The 21,069-nt window shown below is 33.7% G+C and overlaps 2 protein-coding genes across 4 annotated transcripts in view; both read left to right on the top strand.

Moving 5' to 3' along the window:
- The window catches only part of LOC132052913 (zinc finger CCCH domain-containing protein 66-like), a 64,680-nt gene extending 43,806 nt beyond the window's left edge, over positions 1 to 20,874 (top strand). Inside the window, exons 2-3 of one of the 2 annotated variants that reach the window (XM_059444631.1) lie at positions 17,769 to 17,827; positions 18,656 to 20,874. In XM_059444631.1, coding sequence (XP_059300614.1) covers positions 18,675 to 20,579 — 1,905 coding nt within the window. In that variant the 5' untranslated portion in view covers positions 17,769 to 17,827; positions 18,656 to 18,674 and the 3' untranslated portion in view covers positions 20,580 to 20,874. Of the gene's footprint in view, positions 1 to 17,667; positions 17,828 to 18,655 lie in introns of those variants that run through there. The other variant, XM_059444630.1, reaches the window with a different exon arrangement.
- Positions 25 to 12,642, top strand: LOC132052911 (phosphoinositide phospholipase C 2-like). 2 transcript variants are annotated; one of them, XM_059444628.1, is made up of 9 exons: positions 25 to 455; positions 1,039 to 1,235; positions 1,314 to 1,455; positions 1,972 to 2,157; positions 8,360 to 8,574; positions 10,916 to 11,033; positions 11,170 to 11,322; positions 11,428 to 11,514; positions 12,166 to 12,642. In XM_059444628.1, the coding sequence occupies exons 1-9, from the start codon at positions 150 to 152 to the stop codon at positions 12,469 to 12,471; spliced, it is 1,710 nt and encodes a 569-aa protein (XP_059300611.1). In that variant the 5' UTR covers positions 25 to 149; the 3' UTR covers positions 12,472 to 12,642. The 2 variants fall into 2 exon arrangements, with proteins under 2 accessions (XP_059300611.1, XP_059300612.1); XM_059444629.1 differs by having other exon boundaries at positions 26 to 455; positions 8,363 to 8,574.
- Positions 20,875 to 21,069: the final 195 nt, after the last annotated feature.

Genomic DNA, 21,069 nt, shown 5'->3' on the forward strand with positions numbered 1-21,069 from the left:
CAAACGATTTCTTATATTCTACCAGGCATATCAAGAACAAAGACATTAATATACCTACATATAAATTGAACAAATTTAACAAAGTTGGATGCAATAATCTGTGACAGTAAGAATTGAAATTACTTGTGCCCTGGTTGAGAAAAATAATAATGTCCGATGGTAAGCAACATTTCAAAGTTTGCTTCTGCTGGTCGAGAGTATTCAAAGTGAGAGGAGCTGAAAAACCAGAAGATATTGAAAAAGTATTTGAATCATACTCAGTAAATGGAATTATGAGTATAGATAATCTAATTAGTTTTCTGGAGAAAGAACAGCAGGAAGTGAATGTTACAAAAGAGGCCCAAAATATATTCAATAGCCTCAAGCATCTCAATGTCGTTCATAGAAGGGGATTGACTCTTGAAGCTTTTTTCAGATATCTTATTGGTGAGAATAACTTTGCCCATCAGTCTAAGGTATTAAAATTATTTTGTGTCAATTTTTGCTTGTAAGGTGATAAGAATTCCATTAACTTTTACTACTTTTCTTTTCTTTCATAATGGAAAACTCTATTTCTGCACCTAGTACATAGGCTTGGCCAAACCTTGTTAAATGCTTATGTTATTTCTTCAATATGTTTGATGCGATTATGCACTAATCAATATGCAATTTTCCTCAACAATTTCCTACATTATGCTTTAGTCTCAATTTTAACGTTAACAAATGCCTATTTCATTTTATATGAAAGCTTTTTTTATAAATTTAGGTAATTAGGGAAACATTTGGGATATATGAAGAGGGTTGTAATTGGAGATCTCTTGTATTATTGTTGTTTTTCATAACAAAAAACTCTCTGTTTCTACCATGAGGATATATATTTGGTTGAACCTTGTTAAATCCTAATGTTATTGCGTCTTCTCTATTTGCTTGTGTGCTAGTTAATATGCGATCTACCTCAATAATTTCCTTCATTACGCTTTAACCTCAATTTTAAAACTAACAAGGCCCATTTCATTTGATATGAAGCTTTTTAATTCCTTCATTTATTGGGTTCTTCAGGTCCACCAAAATATGGATGCTCCTTTGGCCCATTATTATATACACACAGGCCATAATTCGTACTTAACTGGAAACCAGCTCAGTAGTGATTGCAGTACTGAACCAATTAAGAAGGCCCTAAAGAAGGGAGTTAGAGTGATTGAATTGGACCTTTGGCCTAATACCACCAAAAAGGATATCGATGTTTGTCACGGAGGGTAATTATTTCACTTATTCATAATAATTGAACAACCATTAAGACATGAATCTTGAAGTATTCCAAGTTAAAATTGCAGGACACTGACAACACCTGTTAAGCTAAGCAAATGTCTGAGAGCCATCAAGGAAGTTGCCTTCTCAGTTTCTGAGTATCCCGTTATTCTTACTTTTGAAGACCACCTTCATCCTTACCCAGACCTTCAAGAAAAAGTTGCCGAGGTGAACCTATATGTATTAATTTCACTGCCAAATTTCAAACATTTCAATTCATGGTAATTCAATGTTTTTAATGCAAAAGTCACTAATTGCTATGACCCCCCCCCCCCCCACCCCACAACAAAAAAAAAAAAAAAAAAACCCACCCCCTCGCTGCATCTTATATTATCCATGCTCCAGATGTCTAGGGGCGTGCGGGGGTGTTGTCTTTTAAAGTATTTATACACCTTTTTAAAAAATAGATATAATTATGTGAGTATTTGTCTAAATTATATGTTATCTTTATATTAAACGTCTTATCTAACAAGCACTTTCACTAATTCGAGCTGTAAGAGCTAATATGGAGATAAGATTACTTGTTTTTTGTTTTTTCTACAACGTTAAATATTTTAGGATAAATTAAGCTTACTTACCAAAATAATATAGAACGAAAGTAGTAAAGCATAATCTTCTCAAAGATAAGAACATTTATAATACTTAGCTTATTCCGAGTCAAATATAATCCTTGAATGCGCGCAGATGGTCAAAAGGACATTTGGTTCCATGCTGTTCATCCCAAAATCAGAGATGGACGAGTTCCCTTCACCAAACAAGTTAAAGAACAAAATCTTAATTTCGACGAAACAACCACCAAATGATGGCCCTGAATCAGACAATAAAGTTCCACCACAGAGAGGACATTCAAAAAATGAACTTGATACTCAGGTTTAATTTCTTTTCTTTAATTATTATTTTCTTGCCCCTATTTTGAATTGCTATTTTTTTCCTACTTTAACTTTTATACATTAACAACCTAACATATTTTGTTGGTGATAATACAATAATATTACAATTACAATTGAAAAATAAAATGAAGAAATAAAAATATCTTGGTAACAGACGCGGATATCTCGCTTTCTCTTTAAGGAGATTCAAGCCCACCGCAAAGAAATCTACTTGGTCCAGCCGAATCTTTCGACTTGTCCCTCCACGATACAACGACCCGATCACGTCGTATAACTCAACATACTCTGGACAAGATGTTGAGTCCAAAGCTCCACCAAAAAGAAGAACACCTTCCTTCAACTAATAAACTCTCTTTATTTTCCTCACTTTTCAAAAACTCTCCAAAGTATATATTTTTCTCTACATCCCACAAGTTAAGGATGGATAACTATTTATAGGTAGGAAAATCATCCTTGAATTGAATAGGAAATGAATGGGGTAGTAAAGTAGGTAGATAATGGAAGAATTATTAGTTGGAGGTTACATGAGTTACAACACTAAAAAGGATGAATATGGGTGAATTATGAGTAGGAGATTACAAAAGAAAATAAGACCACATTCATCCATAACTCATATGAATAATGAGATAATAAAAAACAAAAGTAATGGCAAGGCACAAAAACGTAAGGAGAAGGAAGACTTCTGCCAGCTTTATGGCCACAACGTACAGATGAATGCAGCAACATAAATTTGCATTGAATTGATGAACTTTAACACATATTATTTAATATTAAAATGCACTAAAAGTCCATCAATCCCTCACTCATTTTAATGTTAATATAAGAGAGTATATCAGTTGAAGGTAGATTATTATGTATAATGAAGGTGTGCTTTGCATTGAACCTTCACTTAGTAAAACAATAATCTTTACTCCGGAGCCGTAGTGGTCTCGGACTTGAACTATACTTTGCTTTAGGGAAATAAAGAATTATTGCTTACACATAATAATCAAGGTGTTGACATGAGCTTTAACAGCCAGCACATTACGGCCTTGTGCTATCCGGTTTCATGAGTGCTTTTGAGAACGAGCCCAATTCTCATAGGAAGCGGCCTACTTCCACACTCACATAGGTGAAATGCGTCGATGGTGCTTACGTAACGTAACACCCCGCTCATACGAGCTACGAGTTTCATTAAGAGTTTATAAACTCAACCTCACAAACATTACGAGAATCATGCACTCACACCATAGGGAGGGAATAAATAAAATAGTGCATTTTCTCAAAAAGTCTTCATATGATTCGTTTTTTTCCCATTGAACCTGGTTATAGGATCTCTAGTCCCAGTTGGGTTTCCTCATATACGACTCATGAATTTATGGGCTTCAATCCCATCTCCTCGACGTGCTCAGGACCTTTTCTCTTGCCAAGGCCTTGGTTAGTGGATCTATGCAAGATTATCACAAGATTTGACATAATCAACGTTAATGGTACCACTTGTCAAATATGATCTCACGATCGTGTTTTCTCCTTATAGGTCCGGATTTACCGTTATAATAACGGTTTTGAACTCTACCAATTGTAGCGGTGCTATCACATGAATTAAAATAGGAGGAATTGGTTTTTCAAAATAAGGAATTTGAAATAATAAATCTCTTAACTAATTCGCTTCTTCACTAGCCGAAGCTAAAGCAATTAGTTCGGCCTCCGTAGTAGAGTTAGCAATAATCGTTTGCTTTTTTGATTTCCAACAAATAGCACCACACCAACGTAAAAATATAACCGGTGGTAGAACGGAATCACCGGATAAAGTGTTCCAATGCATCGAAGAAAAGCCTTCATGTATAGCAAGGATATTTTTTATAAAACAAGCCATAGGTTTTTGTACCAACTAAATATTTCATAACTCTCGTTATGGCATGCCAATGTTCACTACGGCTTGCTTGTAAACCTCGCTAAGTACTCCAACATTTGCATACGCAATATCGAGCCTAGTGCAATCGTCACATATCTCAAACTTCCAATTAAACTAGCATATTCCTTTTGATTTATCACATCATTTTCACTTTGAACAGAAACAAGTGAATACTTGAATCAAAAGGAGTTACAACATGCTTGCAATCAAGAAAAGTTATATTTTTTCAAAATTTTCTCAACATAATGTGGTATTTGGTCAAGGAATATTCCATCACATGTTTTAGTAATTTTTATTCCAAGAATTAAATTTGCCTACCAAGATCTTTCATGTCAAAATGGCTTCTAAGAATATTTTTAGTTTCACCAATACCATTCATGTTAGAGCCAAAGATCAATAAATCATCAACATAGAGGCAAACAATAACATGTGAATTATTCCAAGACTTATGATAGATGCACTTATCATACTTATTTGTTTTAAAACCATTTTCAATCATGCAGGAATCAAATTTCTCATGCCATTGCTTTGGTGCCTCGTTTCAAGCCATATAGGGATTTGGTAAGTTTACACGCTTTGTTTTCTTGGCTTTGCTTCAATAAAACCTTCGGTTGTTCCATATATATTTCCTCATTTAGGTCCCTATTTAAAAAAAGCAGTTTTTACATCCATTTGATGAATATGCAAATCAAAAATTGCAGCAATAGCAATTAAAAGCCTTATGGATGTAATTCTAGTTACCGGAGAAAAAAATATTAAAAAAATTCTAGGCCTTCTAGTTGTTTAAAACCTTTAGCAACTAGTCTAGCCTTATATTTATCAATAGAGCCATCCGGTTTTAACTTTTTTCTAAGGACCCATTTACACCCAATTGTTTTACAACCGGTGGTAAATCAACTAACTTCCAAGTTTTATTGGAAATAAGTGATTCCATTTCATCATTTACACCTCTTTCCAAAAAAATAGCATCATGTGAAGATAAAGCTTCTTGCAAATTGAGAGGGTCATTCCAACATTAAAAACATAAAAATCAGGATCAAAATCTTTTTCTACTCTAGCTCTTTTACTTCTTCTTAACTCAAAATCATCACTTTCTTTATTTTTCAAAACGAGTAGAAGAACTAGGTAGTGATAAAATATTTTCGTTAGTCCTATGACCCCCACTATTTTTAGAATCAAATGGAAATTTATTTTCATGAAAAATAGCATCACCGATTCTATTATTATATTATCTTCAAGACTAAAAAATCTATAGGGGTACATACTAATTGAAGCATAACCAAGAAAAGCAAAAGTAGTAAATTTTTTACCCAATTTACTTATTTTGGGATCCATTAGCCTTACATAAGCTAGACAACCCCAAACTCTTAGATATCCCAAATTTGGCTTGTGACCTTTCCACAATTCAAATGGCATTTATTTTGTCTTTTTATGAGGCACACGATTCAACACATAACAAGCGATTAAAAATAGCTTCACCTCAAAAATTTAGAGGTGCACTAGACTCGAATAAGCATGGCATTAGTCAACTCGACCAAAGTTCTATTTTTTCTCTCCGCTACACCATTAGACGCAGGAGAATAAAGTGGAGTAGTTTCATGAATTATTCCCAATGATCTAACAAAAGAATTAAACTCATTAGACTCATATTCACGGTCTCTATCACTTCTAATTCTTTTTATTTTTCTACCAAGGCGATTTTCAACTTCATGGAGATAAATTTTAAAATTTTCAAAAGCATCACTTTTATTTTTCATCAAGAAAACATATGTATACTTAGAAAAATCATCAATAAAAGTAATAAAATATCTATTTCCTCCACGAGTTAAAATTCCTCCAAGTTCACAAATATCGGTATGAATTAACTCTAACAATTCAGTTTTTCTTTCAACTTGAAAATGAGGCCTTTTTGTGATTTTGGCTTTACTACAAGCCTCACATTTTTCAAAATCCTTTTTAATCATTGGAATTAATCCTAGACTACTCATGATTCCCACATAACGATTATTAATATGACACAGACGAGCATGCCAAAAATTAGTAGAAGAAAGCATGTAAACAGAATTAGTAACTTTATTCATCTCAACATTCAACTTGAACATCCCATCACAAGCATACCCCTTTCCCACAAAAATACCTTTTTTCACTATTACATATTGATCAGACTCAATAATTTGTTTTTGAAGCTCGCTTTATTAAGAAAAAACTAGACATCAAATTTTTTCTCATGGAAGGAGTAAAAAGTACATCTTTTAAAGTTAACACCCTTCACGAGTTAAAGCTCAACTCGACATCTCCCTTTCCAAGCACTTGAGTAGTGTGAGAATCACCGCATGATGGTTTTGGGCTCACTCAAATGGAGTATACACTTTGAACCAATCTTTGTCATAGCGAACATGACGGTTTGCACCGAATCGACCCACCATCCATCAACATTTTCAACCATATTTATGTCTTATCACCGCCACAAGTGGCTCTTGGTAACGTTCGCACGAGGTGTAGGACCACGTTTCCGAAACTTGCAAAAATCGAGCAATATGCCCACTCTTTTACACGGACAAAGCATGGTCCTCCATTTTGTGCTTGGTTGTTACCACCATTATTTTTCTTGGGAGGTCTACCATTATTTTTCTTGAATATTTTCTTCTTAGGCTTCATAGAAGTATTTTTGTTAGCATTAGGAGCAGCATTATTTGAATTAATTAAATTTACCTTATTTGTGACGGGTTGTAAGTTGCTCTCTTCCGTTTGCAAAAGTGCATCTTGGCCCTTGCCTCTTCTTCCATGCGGATTCGCATAATCAACGTCTCGAAGGTTTCCTTTTGTTTGTGGCGCATAATTTTTTTGAAATTCCTTCCATGAAGGTGGAAGTTTATCTATTATGCCACAACAACAAGGTTATCTCCAATTTTGATCTCCTCGGACCTAAGCTCTCCAACAATCATTATAAAGTCTTGAGCTTGATCTACCACTGATTTGTTGTCCACCATTTGGAAGCGAAAAAATCTACTAGCGACATATTTTTTCGCTCCGGCCTCCTCGGTATCATATTTACTCACTGCGCTTTCAAATTTTCTTTGCGGTAGAGTAAGTTCTATCATAATAATCATAAAAATTATCGATAGACAATTAAGTAAATATCTAGACACTTGTATGAACCTTCATCATACTTTTCAATTTTTTCTTGAAGAGAAATAAGTTCTTCATCATTCATGGAAGAGTTGTCTACTTTATTTGGATTCTTCGGGTTAACACATAAGAAACATTGAGAAGACTTAAGTAGAAAAGTACTTTACCTTTCCATCTCTTAAAATGAGTACTGTTGAACCGAAATGGCTTGTTAAGATCTCCTACTTTGACATCCGCGGATTTTTCAATTGTAGCCATAAATCTCCTTAAAATTGTTGGTGATAATACAATAATATTACAATTACAATTGAAAAATAAAATGAAGAAATAAAAATATCTTCGGCTGAGGCGCGGATATCTCGCTCTCTTTAAGGAGATTCAAGCCAGCTGCGGCAAATCTCACCGGTCCGGCGGTAATCTTTTTTGACTTGTCCCCTCACGATACAACGTAAGATCACGTCGTATAACTCAACAAACTCTGGACAAGATGTTGAGTCCAAAGCTCCACCAAAAGAAGAACCTTCCTTGACTAATAAACTCTCTTTATTTTCCTCACTTTTCAAGAACTCTCCAAAATATATATTTTCTCTACACCCCACAAGTTAAGGATGGATAACTATTTATAGGTAGGAAAATCATCCTTGAATTGAATAGGAAATGAATGGGGTAGTAAAGTAGGTAGATAATGGAAGAATTATTAGTTGGAGGTTACATGAGTTACAACACTAAAGAGGATGAATATGGGTGAATTATGAGTAGGAGGTTACAAAAGAAAATAAGACCACATTCATCCATAACTCATATGAATAATGAGATAATAAAAAACAAAAGTAATGGCAAGGCACAAAAACGTAAGGAGAAGGAAGACTTCTGCCAGCTTTATGGCCACAACGTGCAGCAACATAAATTTGCATTGAATTGATGAACTTTAACACATATTATTTAATATTAAAATGTACTAAAAGTCCATCATATTTTTTATTTATCAAGTTCCCACAAAATAGCTACAAATAATTATCCGTAAAAATGAAATTTATTTATAAAGTTCTTACTAATTGGAGCGTGAATATTAATTATTTACATTATCAATGTATATACGAGTAATTAAGTTAAATCGCTTCATGATACTTATATTCTACAAGCACTTCGGTATCTCTAGCAGGAAATACAAATAGAGGAGGGGCACGAAGATGAAGACGAAGACGAAGTTCCCAAATATAGAGATTTAATTGCAATCCATGCCGCGAAGCACAAAAGGGGTATGGAAAATTTTGGGAACCATGGAAGTTCTAATAAAGTTGGACGTCTTAGCATGAATGAACAAGCCCTTGAAGATACCGTAGCTGTTATTGAACATGGCCATCAACTTATCCGGTAAATATAAAATCTCAGCTCATTAATTTGCTCTTTGTTTACTGCTACTCTTTTCATCAAATAATATTATGTCTCTAGACGTTCCCTCATGTGTAGTCTCTCTAACAGCTTAAGCTTTTAGATGAGATGGTGATCACACACTTTAATATGGTACTAGTGTAGCGCGGTCGTAAAAAACAATGACATTTGAAAATCAGCTTTCTTTTCATAATTTAATGGAGATAGTTTAACAAATTAAAGAAATCTATATATGCATATTTTTATTAGAGTTAAAGCTTAGATGGACGATATGTAAAATTAACAACTTTTTTTACTTGTATATGTATGTATGTATGTACGTAACTATCGTTTTTGAATCTTTGACTAATACTTTGTAAAACGGCACACGCACATATTTCGATACATACATATATACATTGATTTCTATAACTCTTTCATTAGATAGTAAAACTTTTGTTGTTTAATTTTTTTTTTTTTATTCTATTCAAACAACAGAAAACATAATATAAAATATAAAACCTATAAATATGAAGAAAAATGGGAAACATGACATCGCAAGTCGTGGTGTCTTCTCTTATTCGTTGTCCATTCTCATTTTTTTTTTAATTGTTCTTCTTTCTTTCTTTCTATATTCTTTAATAAACCCCCTTTCTCAAATTCTCATACTCCATAAAAGCTATAAATGAAAGATCAAGTAGGACAATTGAGGGGAAAAAGTAGATGAAATCATGAAATCATGAAATCCAGCAAAGGAAGTAAAATGTAATAAGCAATCCATAATCACTTCTTAAAACATCAAATGAACTACTTCATAAGCCATCCAAACACAATTTCCACTACATTAAGTTAAAAAAATAAAGAAAACCTTGAAACAAATAATTGAAACCCACTAAAAACAATACTATGCGATGAACATACTATGCGATGTCCATTTTGTTCACGAATAATAAAGTCTAACAGATTAGGTGAAACCAGTGGCAGAGCCAAAATTTACATTAAGAGGGTTCAAAAATATAAAATAATAAACAAATGAATAAGCTAAGGGGGTTCAGCGCCTACTATATATACATAAAAAATAATTTTAACCTTCTATATACAAGGTAATTTTTCGCCGAAGGAGGTTCGAATGAACCCCTAGTGATTACTTGGCTCTGCCCCTGGGTGAAACTACTAAAATGAAATAGAAAGGAAATTATCATTTTTTTTTCTTCCCAAACACAAGGAAAACGAAATAAAATTAATTCAAAATCAATCAAAAGCAGTGAAACGCCAGAAACAAATTACCCTCTTGTTTCTTGGATTCATCATTAGTAATTTTCTTCTCAGTTATCTACGCGCAGTCCATTGATAAATTAGGCAGCTAATGAATTCAGAGTACTATTTTACCAGATCTGTAATTCTCCTTTCTCCTAAATATTCCAACTGCAGGTTAAAGGGTTATCAATGCAAGTTCATAACAAATACATATAAATTGACAAATTAAAATGAAGGATGATTTAATCACAAAGAAAAAAAAGACATACTGAAATAGAGCGAAATTTGATACCTGAAGAACAGCTTAGCATATTTCATTTTCTCTAAAATCCAAACGTTGCCTTCACTTTTGTTTTTCTCTTTATAGATAAATTATGAGACAGGGAAAGTGGTTGAACACACATTTCATATATATCTATAGAAAATGTAACCTCTTCTTCTTTCAAGATACGTTACTGCACAAAATGAAAATTTCAGATATAAAATAGTATAAAGAATGTAATGGAGAAAGGGAAATAAACCATCCACTTATAGGTTATTTAAGAGCTTTAAAAATTTAATTAATGTGAAAGACATTTTAACCATGAAACGGATAACATGAGTGAGGTGCAATAATTAAGAAAGAAAAATAAGACACATTTAAGGAAGATTTACGTGGGCTGATACATGGGTGAAGCTTTTTAAAGCCATTTAGTTAGTTGATTATGAATTAAAAATTCAAGAAAAACTCAAAAAAAGGAGAAAAAAGATAAATGTCAACGGAGGTCATAGAGAGGTGCCACATCACCTTGTCTATGCCTAGCTTTATATTATATATAGATTGGAGCAAGTTGCACAGCCACATAGACTGAATGGTGGTCAGTTGAACACCCTTCGCTGAAATTTACAAATTATAAGTTTTTATACATACGCGCGCGCGCGCACATATATATACTAAATCTTGAACACCCTTAGTGAGTGATATCGCCATTGAGCAGAGCATAAGTGCATGTGTGGCTATCTCATGTATGGATCAACTTACTTTTCTTTCAGTTCTACCCTTACTACTTCTTGAATTGATGAAATATGATCATTATATATACTTCAGATTTACACAACGAAATATACTAAGGGTGTACCCAAAGGGTACACGCATTGATTCATCAAACTATGATCCTCTAATTGCTTGGATGCGTGGAGCGCAGATGGTTGCATTTAACATGCAGGTCGAGTACTCGAACTTGCCATATTAATTGCCCTTCAAATTAACTTTCAGTTGAGGGTGATAGAAATAAAGAAATTTTGAATAGGAAGGGTCAAGATTATGGTTACAGCCTCATTTAAATACTTATATTGTAACAGGGATACGGCAGGTACCTATGGATGATGCAAGGATTTTTCCGAGCCAACGGGGGCTGTGGCTATGTGAAAAAACCAGATTTCTTACTAAGTCCTGATGGAGCATGTGACGAAGTTTTCAATTCCATGTCCTTGCCTGTGAAGAAAATTCTCAAGGTTCATAAACTTCAATAATACAGTTTTCTTGTGCTTCTGCTGAAGAATAGGAGTAACATATATAGTACTATATGTTTAATGTGAATATTCATTTTGATAAAACAGGTAAAGATATATATGGGAGAAGGTTGGCGTGCAGACTTCCACTTTAGACACTTTGATTATTTTTCCCCTCCAGACTTCTATGTCAGGGTAAGCTATTCAGCAGCTTGTCTACCTTATTTTTCCAGATTAATTGGTACTTATTACATTTAATATAGGTAGTTTATATGTATTTATCTTTTATGTAAGTACAATTTTTTTCCTTGAAAGTGGCATAGACGTTAAACTGTGGTAACAAGGATTTAACCTTATAACCGTTTAACATTTAATTTTTTTCCTTGAAAGTGACATAGATGTTAAACTCTGGTAGCAAGGATTTAACCTTATAACCGTTTAAAGAATGTTTAAACTAATCATTGTAATTTAACATGTTATACCATATTGTTTGTCTTATTTTGAAGTTACAATTCGACTTATTAGGGGCAATTTACCGTAGTCATCTTTTAGGTGACCTGATAATATAAAAAAGATTTACTCTCTATCTATAGAAGTTAAACTTAGGATTTAACATTTAGATGCTAATAATTACTATTAAAAAAGATTATATGCAATGTAACATGTTACGTCCCGCCTTATTTTTTCTAGGTTACTAATTCTATTTACCATGAGCAGTTTATATAGTCGGTATATAAAAGTTAAACTCTTTGCACAAATTAATAGCACAAGATTTCTAGTTTGCAAAAAAGTTGGTTACTATTACAGAGATTTGTAGTTTGTATTGATAAATTTAGATAATTGCAGGTTGGAATAGCAGGAATACCTGCGGATACATGTGAGATGCGCAAAACTGAGATTATTAACGATCAATGGATACCAATATGGAATCATGACGAGCAATTCGAATTCCCACTTCGTGTTCCAGAACTAGCTTTGCTTCGGATTGATGTTAAAGATCATGATCCATCTGGTGGAGATGAATTCGCAGGACAAACATGTTTGCCTGTTTCTGAGTTGAGGACTGGGATTCGATGTGTTCCGTTGTATAATCACAGAGGAGATGTTTACAAATCCGTAAAGCTTCTCATGCGTTTCGACTTCACTCTTTGATTTTAATTGCAAATATATAGGTAAAGTTGTTAGCTCTGCATAGTTACATTGTCATAGGGACATCATGTGTAATTGTGTATACCATATTAAAGTAAGTCGAAAGTGAAAACATCATGCTAGGAGAGCACCAGTGATTTGAAATGAAAAGATAATGTATCGATGAAAAGCAAAGACCAGGAGCCTGTTTGGATTAGCTTATTTTAGAAGCTTTTAAGCCGAAACAGTTTTAATTAAGTTTGGATAAAATAAGATAGCCTGTATATATATATATATATATATATATAATTTTTATTTATAAAAATCGGATTGACTTATATTTTAGGTATTTACGTTTTTAAGCAAAACAAAATAACTTTTTAACATTTTTTTTTTTTTATTTTAAAAAAAAAATTTAAATTTATTTTTATTTTTTAAAAAAATTAATATTTTTTTTTTGCTCAAAAACTTATGTAAAATAAAAAATCTCGCTAAGATTTAAAAAGTGTTTTTGTATGAAAAATGTATCACGAAATGCGTATATCTCGTTCAAGGCTTAAAAATCCGCTCAAAATTGTGTGTATGAAAACAATTAAATTTGCCTCACTTAAAATTTCCCGCCTAAATAAAGTTCTAAGCAACTAAAAGCAATAAGCTAAATTTTTAATTTATAACTTTTGGCTTTTAAGTCAAAAATCATGGGTCTAGATAGATAAACAGTTCTAGATATATATATATATATATATATATATATATATATATATATATATAAAAAATATATTTTATTTTTTTTAAAAATAAAAATATTTTTTTTTTTTATAAAAAAAATATATATATATTTTGACAATGAAAATTAAATATCGTATGTGTCGGATTTCTAGAATATATTAGCAGCATAAACATGTTTGGGCCTCATAGCATTGTTGGCCCTTTCTGATTTTCTATTTGATTTCATCAAGGGTTTCATCAATCACTCACCTGTAACATGGTAGCATGCGCTGTAATTTGGTTTTCGAGCTACCGGTTGTAAATCTGAAATTCGAGGAGCCCATATGCTATTTGTGTCTGCACGTCGCCTAGATAGGAAAAGTTGGTGATTTGCAGTAGTAATCCATAAGGGGTATCTTGAACTTTTAACCCTATTTAAAATGACCTATGTTGTTCATCAGATAAGTTGTGGTATAAATTAGCTTTGTCTATGAGGCAGGATTTCGAAATGTTTCAATTAAGTCGGAAATCGTGAACCTGCTCAATCGACAATAAGTTTTGTCTCATAGACATCAATTGTGTGTATTGCTCAATTTGTCCCCTAGTGTGTAACTTCTTGAAATGTCTTGAAGTCTTGCTTCATAAGCAAAACTAACATATGTGCGCATTACAATTAAAACTTATGCCCGATTGGTTAAAACAGGTTCCTTTTTTAAAAAAAATAATGTTAAGTATGACAAAAAATTTAAAACCATCCCTTATAAAGTGGGGCCAAAAATTTCGGGCAATTCGCAGGAATGCCCTTATTTTGGGGTCTCTTTAATTTTTGCCCTCGCCTAATACTATGAGGTTAAAAAAGTTCGAACCAGACCTTGAAAAAAAAAAAAAAAAAGAAGAAGCAAAAAGAGGCTCGCAGTAATTTTATATAAGCAAAATTTTCGTGCAAAACTATACCCAAGGCATATCGTAGGTAGAGTTTTCCATTCATAGCATAGGCCTCGAGGTAGAACTTTGAATGCTAAACTTTTTTTTTTTTTTTTTTTTTAATACCTGGGAAAAAATTTTGAATGCAAAACTATATTTCTGCGATTCCTTTTTTATTTTTTATTTTTTATGAAAGATTCCCATTTTAATATAAAGACTAATTGAATATGTGCCGGATCTAAACGTGGAAAGCCCAATAGAGTTTTCCATTCATAAGCTCATATTCAAAATCTTTTTGCAGGCAAAATTTTAAAAATTGCAAGTTTTGCAACGTCCTTGCGAATCCAAACGTACTTACGCCTTGCGAAATTCCTTTTTTTTTTTTTTTTTTTTTCATTAAAAGATGCGAATTATCAATCCATACTTATCTTGATAAGGCATTGATGCCGGTCCCATAACTTTGGTTAAGGCCGGTCCCAAAAAATTCGGTTCAATCAATGCTACGTATTTGGCACAACAACCGAGATAAAATTTGAGAGTGAAACAAAATGCCTAAAAACTTAAAATTATTCCGAGTGCTTTTGAGGTCCAACAACGTCCGCACAAAAAAATATTTCTATTGACACCGAGAGATAATCCTTTTTATTTTTTTATTTTTTATGAAAGATTCCCACTTTAATATAATTTAGAAAAGCCCAATTGAATATATGTGTGCCCACTTCTTTTGGATCTAAACGTGGAAAGCCCAATAATAATAGATCAAGTTCCTAAGGCACTCTACTTGGGTTCAACTTCCATCTCCTCTGTACACTTGTATATATTAGACCAGTTGTGCATTCTTGTATACTGGAATGGGCAGTGAACAAATAATATAGAACTCTGATTTTACAGTTCCTCGTACTAATGGTATCATCTCATAGGGAACTCTGATCTTACAGTTCCTCGTAGTTCACCAATATAGGCAACAAAGAAGAGTAAGGTCAACTTTTATAAAGAGATATTCACAGGTAGGTTAGCAAATCACTCCTCCTATTAAAATCGTTTTAACTTCAGTTGTTCACCTACATCAATCGACTGGAAAAGAATTTTTGCACCAAAAGAAATACATGCCTTATTCGTTCTATTGTGTTAGGGCTAGCAGAAATTACTTGAGTAGTATATTTGGACAGAAAATAAAAAAGAAATTGCTATTGTATATTTTTTAGGAAATATGTTTAGTAATATCCTTTCTATTTTAAAGGAAATAAGAAATCGTCCTATGCTAGACTCATCTGATGGAAAAATCAAAAGGGGACCTAAGTTATATTTTTATCGAATATGTAGCGGAAGGGACGAGACGAGACCTAATTTAGACACTGAACAAAATTATTACCCTTCTTGTTTAAGTAGGTTCATAAATATCCTATGATTTTGTGGAGGAGCTTAATTAATTAGTGCTAATGTCACTTTTAATTGAGGTATGCACCAAAAACTTTAGAACCACACTTTACATTGAGCCAAAATTTCTAATAAAACAGTTAAATCTAAAACAATATAAGTGATGAATCCATAGACTACAGTTTTAGATTAATTAATGCGATATTGACAAGACAGTCAGATTAATTGTGCTCGTCAATTAAAATCAAAGGAATGCTTAACTAATTTTTCACAACGTAAGTCATTTTCTAGTGTTCAGTCGCTGCAAAATATTTTTCATGAAAGACAATTTTCACCAAATTGAAAAAAATAGCTTCGGCCACTTTTGGTCATAAATCATTTGTGTTTACAATTATCAACTCTTAACTCTATATTAGTGCTCTAACTAAGACTTAAAAATTATTACTATTGGATAATAAAGGTCACTTCAGAATTTAAAGTTTATGGATTCTGAATTCTAATTTCTTAAAATTACTAGATTCTAAATTTGTAATTTGTACATATTATATAGAGTAGATTTTCAAGTCAAATTCAAAATTTGAGCAAAAATTACTTGGATTCTAGCGAACTCATATCATAAATGATGAAGTCGCCAATTATTATCAATTTTAAATTAATATCTTTTGAGGAAAATTTATTTTTTACTCAGCAAAATAATGGAAAACATATATACTGTCGTACCAAACTCAAAAATGAAGGGAGGTTCTAGAGAAGGAAAATCATTGGAGGCTCCGAACTAGACAGTCTCTCTCTTTGTCACTATGTGTGTGTGTCGATAATATTCAGTTATTCACGTCTTCGCAGTGCGCATCTTTGTCACAATGATCCACTCGAGGCAACTATTAAAGCCCTGCCCACCATATGCGTCAAAATATAAATTGGACCCATTACCAATATATATCCTCCGCGTCAATTCACTTGTCTACGACTTTTCCAAAGTGCTTCCTCAACGTGGTAAATATTATTCATATCGGATATTTATATCGAATAAATATATATTTTTATGATTAAGTGATTTAATGAAGTGAATATATATATATATATATATATATATTAATTAATTATGATAAAGTGATAGTTATATGTATTTAAACACGTATCACACACCCTTTAATTTGATATAAACACTTGATCCACCCTTCATCACCCATCTCTTTCACCCTCGTTTTAGGACTTTCTTAAAATTGTGCTAATTATTTTTCTAAATTGTGATAATAGATTCTCTAATTTGAGAAACTAACGCTCCATACGTCTTCCTCATGGACCGCCAAAACAAACGATGAGGACGGCACTCGAATCCATTCTGCCGGTTTGAGTGATTGAACTATTTTCTAGAACACATATTAACTAATCATGATTATAAGTATTTTAATTTATTTATGCTTAAATATTCAAAGTGTTCATAAGTTGAGTGCTTATAAATTTTAAATTATTCAAAAGCCATAAACTGATTATCTCCGACTTATGATTTTTTAGCTTACAAGATGCTTATATTGGTTTGACTAATACTGTTTTATTCATAATATTTTTTTGTAGTTCTCAAGATATTCTTTTCTAAACTAAATTCGTAATTCATGTTCCATTCAATAAGTTAATTCACTACCGAGGGTTGTGGTGTGATGGCTATGCTTCCTTAATTAGAAGTTTTGTGTTCCGATCTTGGAACGGAAAAAATTCCTATTGGCAAATACTTTTTCTTTTAACTAGCTTTATATAGCGCAAATTCGAATTGATCCGACTCTATACCGAATACTAAAAACGGAGTGAAAAATAAAAAGATAACCAGGACACCAGGTAATCCAAACGGACTTTGAGTAATTTATATCTCAAATATGTGCAACTATTACAATTTGATTGAGGGTAATCTTAGAAAAGTATTTTATCGTTTTGATGTAAGTAATCAAATTGTATTATACTGTAGAAGCTTTTATAACAGATACAGTGTAATAACTTATCCGGAATGAAATCAATGTGGGAGTCTAGTTTCCCAAAGCCACTTTTTTTGAATTTGCATTTCATCTAAAATTTGCATTTCATTTTCATTTTCATTTTCATTTTCATTGCATTTGGAAAGAGTGAGGTCACGAGAGGGAAACGAAATTTCTTGTTCCAATTTTCCATATTTAATTAATTGTACCATTCAATTTTTGCGTTCTCTCTCTGTCCACCTGTCCCACTCTTTGATGGGTCGTACGTTCTTGTTGTACTTAAAAGGAGCAACTCCAGTTGCTTCCATTAGCAACTCATCTCTTGTTAGTTTGTTGCTCCCTTCTCTCTGCACATAACTTGGGTTTTAAACCCTCCTTTATTTTTCTCTCTACAAGACTTTGAGGTATGCTTCTCATGCTTTCATTCTTTTTGTATACTAATACTCATATTATTAATTATTCCCTCCGTTTCAATTTATATAAATTCATTTGATTGGACACGATATTTAAGAAAAAATGAAATTTTTGAAATTTGTGATTTAAAATAAGTCTTGAGTATTTGTGCTGCTATAAATAAATTTATTTTCAAATTAGGAAAGAGGTCATTTATTTTGATACGGACTAAAAAGAATAGAGGTTCACATAAATTGAAATAAAGGGAGTAGTTGGATCACTCTACTTATGGGACCTTAAAGGTGAAGCCAAGATTTTAAACTTTATGGTTCTGAATTTTAGAACACGACTTTAAGTGTTAATAATTGCAGAGACGAAGTTAGGATTTGAAGCTGATGAGTTTTGAGAGGGCAGTTATACAAAGTTATTAAGGTCAAATTAATAATTTCTACATATTTAATGAATTTTTAATACTTTTTAATGTTAGGTATAAAATTGTTTACTTTATTGATCACAATAGCTGCAAATTCGCATAATTTACGCTTTAGTGCTCGAAGGTTGGAGCTTTTTAATATCAAGAATGATACTTTGTTGCTAAATTCTGTAGGTTTCTGATAAACATGCCTCGTACTAATATTCGGAGCAGCTCATGCGTTAGATTAACAAATTTATTTATGTTTATCTTACTTTTTTATTGCTTGTATGCTTTACTATGGGGGTTTGAAATTTAATTTCCATTGCACAAGTAGGAATATTATGCTTGCTGCAGTCTGCAGATGTCTTTTTTGTTGAGTTTGACGAAATTGTGTACTAAATTTTTCTCTTGTGCGATATTGTAGAGAAGCACAGACCATATTCATGTGTAGTGGTTCGACGAGTAAGGTCTGTTCTACTGATTTAGTCATGGAAGCTGAAAATCAGAAGCAAAAAGAACTTGTCCCTGGGTTCGCCCTTTTGCTCGAGTTATCGGCCTCGGATGATGTTAGAAACTTCCAGAAGGCTGTGGAAGAGGAGGGTCATGACATCAATGAAGTGGGGTTATGGTATGTTAGGAGAGTTGGTGAAACAAAGATGGGATATGAGGAGAGGACACCCCTTATGATTGCTGCAACTTTTGGTAGCAAACAGGTGCTTAATTATATTCTGGAGAAGGGTTGTATTGATGTTAATAAACCTTGTGGCTCCGATCGGGCTACAGCGCTTCACTGCGCAATTTCTGGTGGCTCGGGAGCTTTGCCCGACGTTGTCAAGCTCTTGCTTGACGCTTCTGCTGATATCAATTTAGTAGATGCAAATGGAAAACGGGCTGTTGACCTGATTCCCGCTCGGAGTTGTTGCCTCAACTCTAGGCGGAAGATGCTGGAGCACTTGCTCGGAGGAAACAAAGACGAGGGCGAGCTTGATCAAGCAGAAGAACAACAATTGTTGACTCCAACCGCCTCCAAATTTGGGAGCGAGAAGAAAGAGTATCCCGTTGATCCCTCTCTTCCAGACATAAAGAACGGGATATATGGAACGGATGACTTTAGAATGTACATTTTTAAGGTGAAGCCGTGCTCAAGAGCATATTCCCATGATTGGACAGAGTGCCCCTTTGTTCACCCTGGTGAAAACGCTAGAAGGCGTGACCCTAGTAAATACCACTATAGTTGTGTCCCTTGTCCTGACTTTCGTAAGGGAACATGCCAGAGGGGAGATGCTTGTGAATATGCTCACGGTATTTTTGAGTGCTGGCTTCACCCTTCACAGTACCGGACCCGTATGTGCAAGGATGAAACAAATTGCAGTAGGAGGGTATGTTTCTTTGCTCATAAACTTGAAGAGCTTCGCCCCTTGTACCCTTCCACGGGGTCTGCTGTACTTTCCCCTAGATCATATTCAAATGGTACTTCGTCATTGGAAATGGGATCCATTTCTCCACTAGCCCTCGGTTCTCCATCAACTCCACCTATGTCTCCTTCTACAGGAGCTTCTGCTGTGGGTGGATCTCTGTGGCCCAGCCAGATCAGCCTTGCAACTCCAACCTTGCAGCTGCCTATTAGTCGGTTGAAAACAGCAAGCAGTGCCAGAGACATGCAATTAGATAATGGTTTACGTGGATATGAAAGTCATCATCTGATGGATGACTTATCTGCTCTTTCTTCGCCATCCAGGTGGAATAGTTCTTTTAATGATCGAAATGGCGAATTTGGTACGCATGGTGGATTGGGACCCACTAATATTGATGATATCTTAGCAAACCTTGATTCCAAAATTTTGTCTCAGCTAAATATGAACCAGCAACATATGACAAGCTATTCTTCGGGTCAATCCTCACCATCTTTTAGGACATCAAATTCATATGGAATCGATCCATCTGGTGCTGCAACAGCAGCTTTGAGTTCAAGGTCGCTTGCATTTGCCAAGCGAAGCCAGAGTTTCATTGATCGAAGTGCTGGGGCCCGTCTTTCTAATGGGTCCGGTGTGCCTTCTAACCTCTCAGGTTGGGGCTCACCTGATGGTAAATTGGACTGGGGCATCCAGAAGGAAGAGCTCAATAAGTTGAGAAAATCTGCTTCGTTTGGTTTACGGAGCAGTGGCAATAGGTTTCCTACTAGTGAATCTTCCGTTGAGCCTGATGTCTCTTGGGTTCAGTCTCTGGATTCTCCTAGACAGTTGTCTATGGAGGATCAGCAGTATCGTTTGAATACTAGTCGAGGTCTTGAGACGATTCCAACATGGGCAGACCAGCTATACATGGAGCAGGAGCAAATCGTGCATTGATGGTGAAGATTGGATTCGGGAGCATTCATTCAAATATCTAACAAGTTTTTTTGTAATTTTTTGAATTCTTTTTTTCATATTCACCATCTTGTTGATGAAAGAATACTGATAAGCAGAGAAAGTAGTTGGGCAGGGTGGAAGAATTCTGCTCCTTGAAATATTTTTCCTATTTTTTATTTTTGAGTTCTGAATTTTGATTGATGTCTGCTTTAATCTCATCATTATAGACCATGTAACATGGCAATGAATAATGATACAAGTAAAATGGTTCTGATTCAAGAGCCAAGTTATCAAATTACACTGTCTTTCAATTTTTATAGTTGAGTGGTTTGTATGAATAAGTTTACAAGGAGATGAAATTGATTTATTTTTAGCTTCTAATAAAACGGAAGAACTCAAGACTATGTAATAATGTTTGTGCTTGAGTGATGTATTTTCTGCTTATCATAATATGGAAAGAAACTTGGAAAATGTAAGTCCGAGAAAAGGA

The sequence above is a fragment of the Lycium ferocissimum genome, chromosome 4 (genome assembly GCF_029784015.1).
Source record: "Lycium ferocissimum isolate CSIRO_LF1 chromosome 4, AGI_CSIRO_Lferr_CH_V1, whole genome shotgun sequence".
NCBI classification, from domain to species: Eukaryota; Viridiplantae; Streptophyta; class Magnoliopsida; order Solanales; family Solanaceae; genus Lycium; species Lycium ferocissimum.